Source organism: Peromyscus leucopus, chromosome 16_21 (genome assembly GCF_004664715.2).
Source record: "Peromyscus leucopus breed LL Stock chromosome 16_21, UCI_PerLeu_2.1, whole genome shotgun sequence".
NCBI lineage: Eukaryota > Metazoa > Chordata > Mammalia > Rodentia > Cricetidae > Peromyscus > Peromyscus leucopus.
In genome coordinates, this window is record NC_051084.1 from 49,736,319 (window position 1) to 49,753,285 (window position 16,967).

General features: G+C 40.6%; 1 protein-coding gene across 2 annotated transcripts in view; it reads left to right on the top strand.

Moving 5' to 3' along the window:
• The window catches only part of Prim2 (DNA primase subunit 2), a 237,060-nt gene that overhangs the window by 139,053 nt on the left and 81,040 nt on the right, over window positions 1-16,967 (top strand). For both annotated transcript variants that reach the window (XM_028865388.2, XM_037200127.1), the window contains one exon: window positions 1,469-1,536. In XM_028865388.2, the coding sequence (XP_028721221.1) occupies window positions 1,469-1,536 (68 nt within the window). The remainder of the gene's footprint in view (window positions 1-1,468; window positions 1,537-16,967) is intronic.

Here is a 16,967-nt window from a genome sequence, read left to right on the forward strand (position 1 = left end):
GATACAGTAGTGAATGGAATGCATCAATAGTTTAGGGAAAAGCAAGTGGAGGATGGAATTGAGATGAAGGACTATTTGAGGAATTCCCTCATTTGGAGTGAACAGCTGTCCAGGAAATGTGGTATGGTGGAGAGGGGTCTGTCTGTTTTCATTTAGAAAAGATGGTTTAATTAGGAAGCACGCTATGGAAATTGACAAGTGCTTGGGAAAGTCCAGCCTGTCTGCTCTGTTCTTAGAAAATTGGCTTTTAAAGTATCAGTTTTAGAGAATAGCTTAGGATCTGAGACATGACATCTCTTTAACAATGAAAGTGGTATTTTGTAGAGGGATTTGACATTAAAGATTCTATGATAGGATGTGCTAAAGGTTTACTTATAAAGTTTGATAACTTTTCTGGTGATGACATACTAGGCAACATTTTTTTCATGAATACTAAAAATCTTTTTGTGATAAAATTGTAGCGTATTATTGTGTCACAGTATTGTATTTTAATTTAATAACTGTTGATTGTTGACTTATGTCAAACTCAGAATGCTTGCTATTCATTATTAGACATTGTTTAATTAAGTGCTGCCATACAGTGTTTTGGTCTTTTCTTTTTTGGACTTATTCTGCCACTGAGTTACAGCCCAACTCTAAAACTTACATTAGAATATTTTAATATTTTCAATTATAGCTGTTATTCATACAGTATAAAAGTTGGTTTGATAAATTGTTTTCTGTTTTCAGGAAGTCTAATATGAAAATAATGGAACGAGGATACTCTGCATAGTACCAAAGGATGTCTTTAGTCCGTTACTTTTCCTAAGATTCCCTTCTGTGAATTGTCAGATGAGTTCTTTTTAGTAGAGTTTGCCTTTCAGTTTTGGTATCCTAGATTAATTTGAGGTCACATTTTAGTATTAAATACTCTTAGTTGTTTTTGAGTCTTAGAAGATGTATTTGGTTGTTAAAATTAAGGAAATTATGAGGGAGAGTTGGTGTGTATTCCAGTTTCATGATTGCTTAGCCATAAGTGAAAGTCCCCCTCTTTAATGGCATCATTATCTTAGAATCATACTGTAAAATTAGGTTTTATACATTTTAATGTTTAGAACTTTTTCCAGTTTATTTACAGAGATAATGTGCTTGTGAGCAGAGGCTTTTGCACAGACTCAGACAGGGCTCTTGGCTTTCTCTCCATGCAAAGCTCAGTAACGTATTCTGTGTCCTCAAAGCCGTCGTTAGCTTTGTTTTCTAAGATGGGCTCTCTCTGGGTAGTAAGGACTGGCCTTGAGCCCTCCATCACCTGCCTCTGCCTCCTGAGTGCTGGAGACATGTAGTTATTTAATCCCGGTGAAGGACTAATCCCTTGATTTAGGGACAGAAGTGCCCCCTGTGTTTGTGACCGCCTGCCTGGTTTTCACCCAGCTCCCCTTTGCTTACGGTGCAGCCCTTGCCACATTTCTGACTCTCTCCTCTGTTTCAGCTGACAGCCAGGTCCTTGCCTGCCGTGCAGTCCGATGAGCGGCTCCAGCCTCTGCTCAACCACCTCAGGTAACAGACTTGTCAGTGTTAAACCAATTACCGCTTTTTATTTGCTTGAATTCTGTTAATCAACTTGAATACTTGCTATCCTTGGTTCTAGAATGCTGAGCCAGTTCGTTTCATTCAACAAAAATGTATAAACTATTTGTTACATTTAAACCAAGCTGAGTACAGGTGACCAACTTATGGAAAAATATAAAATTAATGTGCTTTTTACTTAAGCACAAAGCTAAGGTATACTTTTATTTGGAATTGATGAGTGGATGAGGTTTGTTTCTAAATATAAAAATAACATAACTTCAATATTTATAAAACAAACTATAGGCAAAGGAAGAAATCTGTTATTACTATTCACAAATAATATTTCTTCCTTTTATGCTCTTTAAAAATGCAGTTTTGAAACAATGGCTTTATTGAATTTACTTTTTCCCATTTACCAGACATGAGACTTATCACTTTATTGAAGTCATTCTAAAAACATCATTCTTAGTGATTGCATTAAAGTTTTCTTTTACAGTTGTATTATAGTATATTTATCACTATTGATATTGAAGATATTTAGGCCATCTCTAGTTCTTTTTTGCCTGCAGTAATGTCATTGAAATGATCCACACGAGATAGTTAATGACACTGTGCTGGTTAAGCCAATTAAAAGTATATGAGTCCTATTAATGGCCAAACTAAGAGTGGAGTTATGCCTCCAAAATGTCTCTTGGTGCTCAAGCTCAGGGGTACAGTATTTTTAAAGACAAACCCCACAGTACATCAGTGCTCAAGGTGGGGTCATAGCAATGAGGGCTTTGGAGTTGCCTAGTAGCATCTATTTTCTTGCAAAGCTCAGCCATATTATCCACACACTCCATGACAATTATTTTTGATTTATGCGTCATCTTAGTTATTTTGGTTTTATATTTAAGCTTGCATACACATCATTTATTTTGGTTAATATGGCTGAACCATGGCCAGGGTCATAGACGTTCCCAAAAGCATTGCCAAGGTGGATGTGGCTGTTGAGGGTTAGAGGGCTGAGAGGTATCCAGACAGACACAAAATAAAGTCAGGACAGGATGGCGTCAGCTTAGTCATTTCATCTTATGTAAACCTTTGCCTTTATCTGTATTTTAGGTTATTTCATTAGAATAGTGTTTCAGAAGCAGAATTACTTTGTCATAATGTACAGACTACCTTAAAGATTTCAGAATATATGTATTTCTTTACAAAATGTTATTCTACTTACATTCTTATACTGCACATGACTACCCAGGCTGCTTTAACCTTGAATGAGGCAGATCAGCCACAAAGCTGTTGCAGGATAATTCAGCCAGTCATAAAAATGCTACTGTGGCCACATGCACCTCAGTTCTCATGAGGAATGGCTTTTAGACATTTTATTATCCATTTCTGTTTTAGGGTGAGATTAACAGTCTGTGTTCTTTACTCAATTATTGATAGCATCTCATGACTTTATTTGATCTCAGGTACTTAAAGTATAAAAGATTGTAATTCGGTTATATTTGATCCAAGCAGTTTTCTCTAAATTTTTATTTAGCCTACTTACATTTACAACACTTGTATAGTCAACGAGAATATTGTTTCTCTTTAGGGTTCCAAATTTTTAAGTTTTTAAAGATTTATTTATTGTAGTTTTAGTTATATGTGATTTTATGAGTAGTTTGCATTTCTGTGTGTTTTGCACCATGTTCCTGCAGTGGGTGAAGGAGGTCAGAGAGGGTGTCAGATCCCCTGGAACTGGAGTTACCCAAGGTTGTGAGCCTCTGCGTCAGTGTGGGAACCGAACCCTGGTCCTGTGCAAAAGTAGCCATGGTTCTTACCCACTCAGCCACCTCTGTCTCAAGCTTTCCCCTCGCCTTTGTCACCGAGACAGTTTACATTCTGGCATTTGTTTTTGTCTTCATTCTTTGCTGCTCCCTTTCCTTTCCTTTTCTCCCTCGGGGTCAGTAATTTTCATGTAATTGATTCTGGGGGTTAGGGGTGTGGGATGTGACTAAGACTAGTGTTTCTGGTGCTGAGAAGCAGTGCCTCTTGTACATATTTGTTTCATATCCTAGAGCTGTCTGCGTTCATGGGTCAAGAACCTAGACCTGGTTTGAGTATGCTGTTCAGTCTCACTTCTCTGACCCTTCTGAATCTTCTGATGTTACCTTCAAAGATCTCTTCCTTCACTAGCCTGTGCAGTATTCCTCATGCTTTCTCCTCTCTGATACAGTTCGCAGCACCGCCAGAGGTGATTATGTTCTTGGCTTTAGCTCTTCTATGTCTGTGTCCCCCCCCCCCCCCCCCCCCCCCCCCCCCCCCCGAGAGCTTGGTGCTGCTCTGGATGTCCTGCTGGTAAGAACTGTAACCTGGTGAATGATTGATTGTTCTTTAGCCTGGCCCAGATGCCTTCCGATAGGTTAGTTTCTTTATCCATGGCTACCTCTGTTAGAGAATTGGATGCTGTTATTGTCTTCCTACGGCCCAGTAGCCAGGATGATACCCCACACTCAGGAGGTAGGTACTATGTGTTTTGCAGAGTGAAGTTCAAGTTATGCTATTTATCCTTTCTTTTTTCTCCTGAATGAAATTTTTATATTTGAGAAATAAATTTCCCCCAAACATTTTGCTAGTTCAAAATATAAGTCAAAGAGGTTGACTCTTAGCTCTAGTGAATACTTGATTCTGGGCAATCATGATAGATTCTCCTTCTTCTATCTCAGTATGGTAATTGTCACCTAGAATTTAGATTAACTACTGAATCTCTTTGAGTCCTTGAAACTTGCACAGACTGTACATTCGTTTAGGGCTTTTATTCTCTGTGGAGTTCATTCATGACTGGTTGCTAGGCAACCAGGACTGGATGTTGCTTTTTTATTGTTATTAAACCAAATGGCTTCTCATTTTATTACTGTGTCAGAGACATCTGTAGGTAGGGTGGCAGCTGGTGTGCATAGCTTGGCACTTCCTGTTCTACAAAGTAATCCTACGAAATGTGTGCCTTTCAAGCATATCAGATTGTCTTTTGGCTGTCAAGTATGTGGTGATTTTCTTTTATCTTCCTTTTTTTAAGGTCAAAGTGGCAAAGAATTGAGCTAGACTGTAGCTCAGTTGGTAGAGTGCTTTAGTAGTGAGCATGAAACCCTGGGGTTGATCTCTCCATTGTGACATCAACAGGGTGTGGTGCCATATTCCTTTGGCAGATAGAGTCAGGGTGATCAGAACCTCAAGGTCATTCTCCACTATATAGTGAGCTGAAGGCAGGTCTAGGGTGCATTAGATTCAGCTTCAAAAACAACAACAACAACAACAACAAAATGATGAGAAAGATGATCACTTGCTTTGAGATATTCTAATGGCAATCTTGTTAGGAAAAAATAAATTATCATTGATTTATGTGAACTTTATAATTTAAGTGTGACCTAGAGGAAATAGACTTTAGAAGGTGTTATTGAAGTCATTATTTGTTCTAACTTCGGTGCCTCTAATGATCAAAGATGAAAGATGAATATCATTTGAAGAGCATTTTAATTAAATTTGTCAATAAATCTCATTTGGGAGATTATCTGGTTACCTGTAAATGTTGAAGGAACAGTGTAGAGGAATTGCTAAATTCTTTTGCAGTATTTAGTCACTCAGAATTTGCCAACCTGATAATCTAGGCCATTTCTTATATATATATGTATATATATAATTGAGACTGAAGATGTAAAATACCCATATTTTTTCACTGAGTTCAGTTCTCTTATTAAAACTTAAACACAGAAAAGCACATGCCTCAGTATCTTGTAGAAGTAGGTTTATTTTTACTCATTAGTAGCATTTATTGGTTACTGATTGCCTCCTATGTGTGTCAGTAAAAGTGAGGCACAGTTTGTTATCCAAGAATTTCCAGGTTTGGCTTCATCCCAGACTGGCACATTAGTGGGTTACAAAACTGGCTAAGCTTTTGACTATAACTGGATACCAAAGCACACAGCTTTATTAATTAACTTGTTTCCCCATGGGGTAATTTCCTTAAATGATGGTACCAAGGCTCACTTACTTTTTAATGTTTGTACTTTCCAGCTCAGCAGTGTCTCAAGTTGGCAGCTCAGATTGGAGGAATCCTTAATCCTATTTGTGGAATATTGTCTTTAATAATAGAATAGAGGAGAAGGAGACTATGCCTGCTGTCCAATTAATAATTCCCGACAATTTAGTCTTGAAATGATTGTAAGACATATGTAGAGAATATGTTTAGTGAATAGCTAGATACAGACCTACAATGCGAGGGTGATTTTAACGTGAGAAATGTTTGCTGGTCACTCTCTGTAGGTGATTGTTACAGTCAGGGACACAGTTGAGCTAACTGAGGCAGAGAGAGCAAAAGAGGAGAGGAAATGACTTGAGTGGAGTCCACAGCATATTGGTGTTTGACCTCTGTGGGGCAGCGTGGGAATAGGAGATGAGTCAGAAGAGAAACTAGTAGAAATACCAGGGAGGGATCTCCTGAATGCCTGGAGCACACTGAGAGGATATTGTTTCAAAGGCGCTAAAGCAGTGGTCATAACCCCTCTGGAGTTGCATATGAATATCCTGCACAGCAGACTTACATTACGGTTCATAACAGCAGCAAATTGCAGTTATGAAAAGCAACAAAATAACTTGGTGTTTGGGGGTCACCATAACATGAGGAACTGTATTAAAGGGTCACAGTGTTAGGAAGGTCGGGAACCGGTGGGCTAAAGGAAAGCTTAGAGCATGGTCACACACCCCAGGGAAGCCAGGCAGGAAGCAAACAGTGCCAGCTGAAGTAACCCAGAAACTAGCCACAGTGTTATAATAGTGGTACAGGTGGGCATCCGAGTCCTACCAAGGAACAAGGAAGAACTGAGGCTGTGGAGACAGGACGTCCGCTCTGCTCTTGCTGGGGCTTCATTAAGGGCAGGGAAGGAAGGAGGGCTACATTCAGAAGGTTAAAGATAGTTTTAGGGTTTTGTTTTGTTTTAAGATTGCAGAGGTAGACATATTACAGGGTAAGGGGGAAAGGATTATGGGAGTTAGAGGGAACTGGTCAAAGGAGAAAGACTGAGAGGGTGCAGAGTGAATAGGACCAAGGACTCAGATTGGTTGGCGTTTGCAAAGTGCTGATCAGCATAGTATGCCAGTTCCTGTTCAGAAGAGCCTTCTGGGAATAGCAGGTGGACACTTTCATTTCTGTCTTTAAAAGTTGACAGAACTTGAGAGAACGTTCTGTATATGTAACCAACCGTCTTATTAAATAAGAAACACAGAAACAATGTAAAAGAGGAAGCCGAGAGGTCAGAGCTCAGAGCTAAAATCTCACCCTTCCTCCTGCTGTCCCAGCTTTCCGAAAGAGAGCTATTTCCTGTCTGTAAGTCGCTTTTCCAGTCATTCTGCCTTCTCATTGGTTGTAAACCCAAACACGTGACTGCCTCGTCACTGTCTGTATGTACAGCCCCCTAGGTCTTAAAGGCATATGTCTCCAATGCTGGCTGTATCCCTGAACACACAGAGATCTATGGGATTAAAGGCGTGTGCCACCACTGCCACACTCTGTTTATGGCTCTAATAGCTCTGACCCCCGGGGCAACTTTATTTATTAACATACAATCAAAATCACATTTCAGTACAATTAGAATACCACCACAACGTTCTCTTTATGAAAGCCTAGTTTCTTTAAAACTACTGCCCATCTCTCTTCTCAGAAAAGAGAGACACAATGATGGTCCCCGGTATTTCCAAGAATTTGGGAGACTGAGGCAAGGGGATGACTTAAACCATGTGGTTAACACATCAAGACCCTGTTTTGAAAACAGTGAAGAAGGGTGATGAATGGATATTTCATAAGATACCACTTTTTTTTTTCTTCAAAATTCCTATTAGGAAAAGCTCTTCAGTTAGGAAAATGAAACTGGTTTTGACTTGCTGAGAAAACAAACAGAATAACTAAAGAATCAACAACAACCCCCCCCCCCAAAATTCTAAAATGGGGGAGAATTTGTATGAATAATTTGTTTTCTTTAAGCCATGCATCATTATCTCCACCACTAATGAGCTGCGTCTCCCTGTGAGTTCACTGTCACCCTGTACTTCTGCCGTTGATTTTCCAGCCATGGTTGCTTAGCACACTGGTTTACTTTTGAGCTGTACAAAGATCTCTGGTTATGTTCCCATGAATCTACCCACTCATCATAAATGAGAATCTTTTACTTCTCTAACCCTGCTACTTCATGGGGTAATATTTATAAAGTAGTAGGAGTTTTTAAAATTACATTTATTTGATTATTCATGTATGTGGGTAAAACAACATGCAAGAGCTGGTTCTCTCCTACCTGTGGTCCCGAGGATCACACTCAGGTTAAAGCTGGTGGCAAGCACCTTTACCCACTGGCCCATCCTACCAGCCCTTCAGACAAGCATGGGTGTATAATAATAATCACTATTTCCACTTATTATATCACTTAGAATTTAAAGTATGAAAACATGAGATTAAAGAGAAAAACTTCATACCAGTTTTACATATAAGAATTTGCATGAGAGATTTTATTCCCTTAAATATGCTGTAGTGCCTCTCCATAATGTGCGTATTCTCCTGTGTCCCTCCACTTTAGCATAGGGAATTTGTGTGTGTGGAGGTGGGGTGGGTGGGGAACAGGTTGTTCCTAATCATACTGACTCTCTATGGTGTATGTATTTCTCCTACATCCTTCCACTTTAATATAAAGAATAGGGGAGGGCAGGATGTTACTAATCTAACAGTTATTCTTTTTTTTTTTTTTTTTTTTTTTTTTTTTTTTTTTCCGAGACAGGGTTTCTCTGTGTAGCTTTGCGCCTTTCCTGGGACTCACTTGGTAGCCCTGGCTGGCCTCGAACTCACAGAGATCCGCCTGGCTCTGCCTCCCGAGTGCTGGGATTAAAGGTGTGCGCCACCACCGCCCGGCTTTAACAGTTATTCTTATTCAATGTCTTGTCTTCAATTGAAGAATAAATTTAAAAACTGTGTAGCTCAAATTGCTAAATGGTTATATTAATAAAAACCCGGATTCAGATATTGGGGTAAATGCTGAAAGATCAGAGAGACAAAGGAACAAGCCACAGCCACTTCTCACCTCGCCAACTCCACAAGTCCTCTGAGTCCTTAGCCAAAAGGGCTTCTGCCGGAAAAGCTCTCAGCCGAAAGACCTCTAGTTCCTGTCTCCTCATGCCTTATATACCTTTCTCCGCCCCGCTATATTACTTCCTTCCCAATGCTGGGATTAAAGGCGTGTGTGCTTCCCAAATACTGATAGCAGAGGCATGAGATCTCAAGCCCTGGGATTAAAGGTGTGTGCCACCACTGCCTGGCTCTGTTTCTCTCCTAGACCGAATCAATCCCATGTAATCCAGGGTGGCTTTGAACTCACAGAGATCCAGACAAATCTCTGCCTCCCAGTGCTAGGATTAAAGGTGTGTGCCACAACTGCCTGGCCTCTATGTTTAATCTAGTGGCTTGTTCTGTCCTCTGATCTTCAGGCAAATATTATTAGGGTACAACAAAATCTCACCACAAAACTTTGTTTGCTATATACTGTTTCTTCTAATTTTATCATCCTGTTTCAGTTCAAGAATTAATTAGAATTTAATACAACATAGTAGAGAGGAGTGTTATGTGCAAAGGATTAACTTTTTTTTTTTTTTTTTTTTTTTTTTTTGGTTTTTTGAGACAGGGTTTCTCTGTGTAGCTTTGCGCCTGTCCTGGAGCTCACTTGGTAGCCCAGGCTGGCCTCGAACTCACAGAGATCCGCCTGGCTCTGCCTCCCGAGTGCTGGGATTAAAGGCGTGCGCCACCACTGCCCGGCTCGCAAAGGATTAACTTTTAATGCATCCTGAATTCATAAGATAGTTATACTGATCTTTTAACGTCATTTAAAGTAATGAAATCATCTTCCTTACACTGTATTATCATGTCATATTATTATAACTGCTTGTATAGGATTCCTGTTCCTACTGCAGTACATTTGCTTAATGTGAACATGTTTCCATTTGCTCCTTTAAAAAATGCACTGGCACTAATCTTATGTCAGACAGGCAGCTTCTTCAGAAAGCTTTTCCTAGTAGGCATAGCGATAAACTGAAGTGTTTTCTCTTCGAATAAGCTCCCATTTTCAGATCAGAACATTGCGTTGATATTCATGTCAATTGTGGGAAAAAATGAAAGTAAATGCTAGAAAATGGTTTAGTAGATTAGGGCATCCACCAGTCAAAGTCTGAAATGAAAACCTTGTTACTGTGATGCACACAATCACCAGTTGTTTGCCAGCTCTGCCTTGTCACCTGTCCTCAGTCTCTGGCAGAACCTTGAACTGTTTATTTCCTTTAATCATGCATCAACACAAGCTTTTAATTCACTGATAACTGCAAAGGTCTGTGTAATAAATTAATACGATTATTATATTATAAGGTTATTTGGGGTCTGTATAAGAAATCAATAAATTAGAATGTATACTTTTTAATTTATAACCTTAGAATGATTTTTTCCATATCTATATCAATAATGATCATATGTTCGTAAGAATATATTTGCTCAAAGTTGACATTTTGTTAGAAGTTACCCATTGTATACAGGCACTGTAATAGATACTCTGATTAGGTACAAGAGAGTTACTAGATATGGTCCCATAATTCCAATATATTTTCTAGGGGGAAAAGAAGCAAAATTTATGAACACATACATGCGCACATGCCTAATCCAGTAGAGAGAAGGGAAAGTGGAAGGCCTTGGCAGAGGTCCTGTGTGCACATGGCTCTCGTTAGGAAGGTAAGGGTTGGAGAGATGGCTCAGCAGTAAATCACAGGCGCTGCGCCTCAAGAAGTCCAGCATTTCATGTTCAGGACTCACATCAGGTGGTTCATGTCCACCTGTAGCTCCAGCTTCAGGGCTCTTACACCTTCCCCTGCATGTCCACGCATGCACACACACACACACACACACACACACACACACACACACACACACACACACAAACAGAATTTTAAAAAATTAATATTAAAAGAATTTAATGCCATTGAGTGTGTTCAGTAAAATATGTAGTTAAAACATGGCGCGTTTGAAAATCAACAGAAGAACTCATCCTTGCTCCCCACTGCAGCCATTGCTGACTTTATTATAACCTGTATAGACATCTGTATGTGATTGTAAAGTGGCCACACTTTCAACGGTTCTTTCACATATGCCATGATATATAACAAAGTAGAAATTGACTTTCATGGCTCTGATGTTGAATTCTACATATTGTTCAATGGAGGGCAGAGCAGCTTTATCTTTTGCTTAGCTGTTCTCCTTTTCTCCAGTCTTGAGGCTCCTCTGTGTGTGTGTGTGTGTGTGTGTGAAAAGAACTTTAGTTCCTGTGTGACTATGAACTGTGGAGAAGAAACACTAACAAATCTCCTCTTCTAGAGTTTTTTCTAATATTGGCCTCTACTTAAGTAATAAGATCCATTCTCTTCTGCTGGGCCGATCCAGAGCTCTCTAACAAAGTCTGCAGTGATGAGGATTGAGGAAATGACTTTCTGAAAAGGCCTGAGGAAGCTTTGCGGTGCCCACTGTAACACATTAACTAGCAACTGCAAATAAGGTACCTGCTGATCAATTGAAGTTTCTAGGAAGATGATCTGTACCTGTGCTGTTCATTCCAGCAGCCAGTAGTCACGTACAGCTATCTAGTGCTTGGCTTTTGCAACTGAAGAACTACATTTTTAAGTAGTGGGGCTGAGAGTTCTTAGTCTAAAGGTATGGCTTGCTCTGAGTGTCTCTGAAGGACTTAAGTAGTTTGGCCCCAACATAGCAGTGTTCAGAGGAGATGGATCACAAGGCTTATATAACATCGTCAATAGCAGAAGCCACTGCTGGGTTAGTAATTCAATGTATAGTTGGGAGTTGGAAACTCAGGAGATGGGGCCTAGTTGGAAAAAGTAGGTCACTATGAGGGTGCCCCAGGAGGCTGTATGTTATCCTAGGCATGCGCCTACACCCCATTCTCCCCATTCTCTTTCTCTCTTGGTGTGTGTGTGTGTGTGTGTGTGTGTGTGTGTGTGTGTGTGTGTGTGTGTGTGTGTGTGTGTTGTGTTTCCTGGCCACCACAAATAAATAGCCTTTCCTCTCACACTTCTGTCTCCATGACATTCTGCTTCACCTTAGGTCCAACGCAATGGAGTCAGCGGACCCTTCTGACACCATCCCCCTGTATAAGTAGCTCCTGCTGTGAGGTGATTTTCTAAAGTATTGTCACAGTGGAAATGTGACTAACGTGGGTGAGCTTGTAAAAGCTACGCTTAAAGGGCTGTGGTAAGACAGTTGGGTAACTAAAGGTCATGATAGCCGTAAAGGAGGGTGGGCCCTTTACTTGGTGTGGGTTTGGGCTCTTTCTACACCCGAGTTGTTCACCTGTGAAGGACTGTAGCAGAGGCTGCACAGATGAGGAACACTTGAAGCTACCCAGTTGACTAGCACCCTCCTGCCTCAGCCAGATGCTAAGACGGCAGGTGTGTGACTCCACCCCTGCCTGGCTCCTGAGTGCTTCATGGCAGCTGTGGAGGTTTGAATGGAAATGGCCCACACATATTTGCATGTGTAGCCTCCAGCTGATGAATTGTTTGGGAAGGAGTAGGCGGTGTAGCCTGTTGGAGTAGGTGTGTCCTCGTTGGGGGAGTTGTGTTCCTGGGGGTGGGCTTTGAGGTTTCAAAAGCCCCCCACCCGCCTACCTTCTTATCCCCCTCCTGCCTGCTGCCTGTGGATCAGGATGTAAAGCTTTCAGCTACTGCTCCAGTGCCTTGCCTGTCTGCTTCCTGCCATGATAACGATGGACTAAACCCCTAAAACTGTGAGCATGCCCCTAATTAAATGCTTTCTTTTATGATTTGCCTTGGTCATGGTGTCTCTTCATGGCAACAGAACAGTGACTAAGACAGCCACAGCAACTAGAAGAACAGTTATATTTATTAATTATTTGTTTGTGACCATCACAATAAGACCCCAGTGACTATGTGAATTTAGTGGATTGATGAATGAATGAATGATAGAAAAACACTTTGAGCTCTAAATTTTTGCCATTCATCCATTCATTCACTTTTTTAAAAGTTGCTAAATACTGAGTCTGAACAAGATGGCAGTTGGTTGACATTATTCTGAGCGTCAAACCCAGAATCTCACTCATGCTAGCCAAGTACCTGCCCTAGCCCCTGAGATGATAATTTGTCATTTCCAAGGGGATGCTTCATACTTTACCTTAGCTGGAGTTGTGTGTGTGTGTGTTTGTGACTTAAGACTGTTGTATGGATGCAGGACTTTCTATTCCTGTGACCACAGAAGGTAAGTACTCTGGGACTTACTGAGTTTCATAGACGTGTATTTAAGTAACAAAACTGTTAGGTGTTTAATTCCGGAAACAACCCTTAGACATGATGATACTCCAGTGACTGCTTCAAGATTAAAGGAAAGTGTATCATGTGATTCTTTAAACTGTGATTTTTTTTTTTAGCCAAAATCTCCTTAGCTGTTTCCACCCCATGCCTGACCACCCACCCTTACTAATGTGGGACAAATAGAGAAACCTACACAACTTCGGGAAACATTGTATCCTTAATATATGTGAACAACTGTGATGGGATAGTCCTGGAATGCCATCAACAGGAGACCAGTTTCAGCAACATTCTGTACTTTGGGAGCTATTTGCAAGGGAATGGAAAGACAGCCATCGATTTTACGTGTTAGTTTTTTTGCTGAGACCTGCATGGTTTAGGGATTGACCTAACGGGGGTGATGGGGAATGAAGAAATGACAGACACGGGTGCAGAAGAACTTGGATTGGGTGGGCCATGTGCTCCTCTGGGGCCCAGCTGTGGCAGTGGAAACTCCATGCATTTATTATGCACAGCACATGGGTGGGATGGGGTGGGGTGGGGGTTGGCTAATCTCAGTAGGGTTTCTGCAGGGAGCAGTCCCAGGCTGTAGTCATCCAGGAGGAGGAAGCTGCCGCTGATGGTTTTTGCACATTGGTTTTAACTAAGGGTCAGCCGTTGGCCAACAACTGTACTCCAAGCAGGGAACGACTTTGCCTTTCCCCTGAGCCTTATCTGTGGAAGGCTTGGTCACACCCATGGGTCTGAGGCATTGGGGTCCTTGATGCCAGCTCCATGTCAATGATAGACAGCCACCCAGGACTTCATTCATTCAGCCTCTTAGTTTTCATTATTGCCCTAGTCTTGAGTATCCTGAACCAGAGCCAAACGGTCTGTCTCAGAGCCTCAGTCCTTACACACACCACAGAGTATCAGCAAGAGCAGAGGGAGTGGAAGGAGTTTACTGGTGGTGTGGGCCTCATGGGGAAGGCGGGGCAACTGAAGGGAAGTAGCAGCTGTCCTGGGGTACCACTTACCTGCACTCTACTTCCCATTTTATTATTGTGTCTCCGGCTACCCACAAATACAGATTATACTGCACATTGTCTGATGAGAGTTTTCTGAGGAGACTTCTTAAAAATCAAATTGAGTAAAATTCATGCTAGTGGAAAAATAACTTATATTCAATTTTGGCAGAATTTTATTGATTGTGTTCTCCTTTGGAGTCATTGCCAGGACAGTTACCTGGACTGACACAGGTAGATACCTCTTCCCAGGGATTTAGCTGTAGAAAGAATCTCATTTTGGTTTCAGTGGTGACAGCTGCTGAGTGTGTTTTCTCATGATGTCCTTCACAGTGGGAAATGATGTGTCCTTACTCATACCAACAAATCCACGCGGCAGGGGAGTCTGCTTTCTAAATGGCTGAATAGCCTAGCTTAAGTGATCATAGTGGGTTTTTTTTTTTAAATATCCAAAGTGGGTAAAACTGTGATTGAAAAATGGATATATGTGTACTGTGCAGAGACCCTCGTCTCCTCTTTGGAAACTGCTTTCCATCTGTGCCATGATGCATGTGTTTTCATCTGAAAAGGTCAGACTGGATCTTGGGATACTTTCATATAATGATCCAAGAGATTGTAGTTTATTGTGAAAGATGCTTTAACTTACTTTTTAATGGCCCAAATAAATATGATTCCCTGATGCACCAATCACTTTTGATTACTTGTGCTTTCTCTGCCGTTTTCATGTTTTATACTGGCATAAAAATACTATTAACTCAAGCCTGCCAGATGGAGAGGGGTAAATAGTGGTACCTACCCTCTTTAGGTTCTGTGGTACTGGGCAATGCTTGACAGAGACAGGCAGTGTATTTTGTGTATTATTGTTTTATGGACTTCAGAATCTATCTGTTGATGAAAGACATTTTTGGAGGTTGGGAGACAAATCCTTTTACTGTAGTTTAGAATCACATTTGCACTCCATGGTTTCTTATGAATGAAAGAAGGATGAATCATAGCAGTTGCATGTTGAGGTAGGCCAGGCTATCCCAGATCACAAGTAGTAATGTATTGAAGCTTGATTGTTCTCCAAAATGAACCTTAGTTTAGCTTACCTCCAAAGTAATCCCAATCCAAGATTGCTTCAGGGCCAACTATGTCTAGTACTTAGTTCCCAAGTAGATATTTTAGAAACAAGCTTCTTTGAAGTAGGCTGAAAGACTTTCTTTATTTGGCCACACTGTAGCTTATGATATGCCCATAACTATCAGGAATTTTAGTTTGGCAAGTAGAAGTGAGGGCAGGCTAATGACTTCTGTAGGTTTGCTTACCAAGCCTTCTAAAGGATCATTTGGCTGTCCCTTGTCATTGTGCACATGTACAGCAGTGCCATTAGTAAAAACACAATGGAAATCACGTGTACACTTTTATATTGCACATATGAAGATAATTTTAATGACACCTTCATACCCAAAATATGATTTTAACATGTAACTGACATGACAAAATATTGATGACATATTTTACATTATAACATTGTAAGTGTTTGAAATCAATGAATATATTATACTTATTATTAAACATCTTAACTGGGAATAAGGCAAATTTAAGAGCTCAACAGTCATTTTGCCTGGTGGGTCCTGCTTATGTGGACAGAGAAGTTCTTTTTTTTTTTTTTTAATGTCTGAGGTGAGTAAAACTGATTGCATGAAGTTGTTCCATTTAAATCTCCTGCATTGGAAGCTGAAATTTTGCCTTTGAAAATGTCCCAAAGAATAAATCTTGTTTATAATGATAGATTCCAAAAAAAAAAAGGCTTCCAGATAACAGACATCAAAGGACATCTAAATGCTTCTACCTCAAGGTTAAATATTTCTTACGATAGTATAAAAAAAGTAGATTAAAAGAAATCTCCTTCTAGTATTTACTGGAAGAGATTAGTAAATGCTAAGAGTAGAAAAACAAAACAAAACGGTAGAGGGATGGTGAGCTACTCCTTTATGAAGGCAGAAATAGGGTCTCTGTGAGTTCAAAGACAGCATGGTCTACGTTGTGAGATCCAGGCCAGCCAGGGCTTTTAAAAACAGAAGAAAACAACCAAAGGATGTTTAGGTCTAATACATTTAGGCTTTGGTGAAGATGATTGCAGTTAGATAAAGGTACAGTGATGCAGTCTAGAAATCTCCTAATCTTCATGGCAGCCTTTGATGGCACCACCAGGATTCTGTTTTTACTCCCTGCCCATCACAGAGACAGATGAAACCCGTGACTACAAGATTCTGATTGCCCTGCATAACCATCCTTGAAAAGCTGACCTTCACCTCATGTTTGTAGTGATGAGAGGTGATGTTCATCTTGTACTTGTCATCAGTGCCACAGCATGAGGAGATTTTTTCCCCCTCCTCTTAATCTTAACCAGCTGACCTTTCTGCGAGACCCACAAATCCACTTTTGTATATTATCTGTTGGTTTTTTCCAGCCCTCAGTTCCCACATTCTGACAGAAGTCCCACCAAGGGTCTCAGTGTACAATTGCTATGTATGTGCAACCAACAGGACTAACATTTCTGTTGCTTCTACAAAGTCCATAAGGTCTGCCTCTCACTAGGGATTCACAGGTAGATGTGTGCAGATGTGTTTTCCAGATTTATCATTTTAGATAATCAATGGCTTATTTACTTAGATATTCATATTTTCTGTAAACTAGATACTTGTATGAGTGTTTGGAAAAACTGTACTTCATTGTGAATGGATTATCTGTCTTTTTGTCACAGTTACCCGTCACACCCAGATTCCTCAGTATTGCATTGACTTAACAGAGTTAAAGGTAGTACCCTGTAAACTTGGTTTATAGAAACACACCTTTGGGATTGTGATAGTTAGTCTTGATTGTCAACATGATAGGAGACAAGTCCCTGGGCCTGCCTAGGAGGGTTTGTATAGATTAGATTAGCCCCTGGGAATATCTGCTGGGAATTATCTAGTTAGGTTAACTGAGGTGGAAGAGCCAGCGTGAATGCCTGTGGCAACAGTCCTTGGCCTGAGCAGTGGTTCTTGTTCTTTG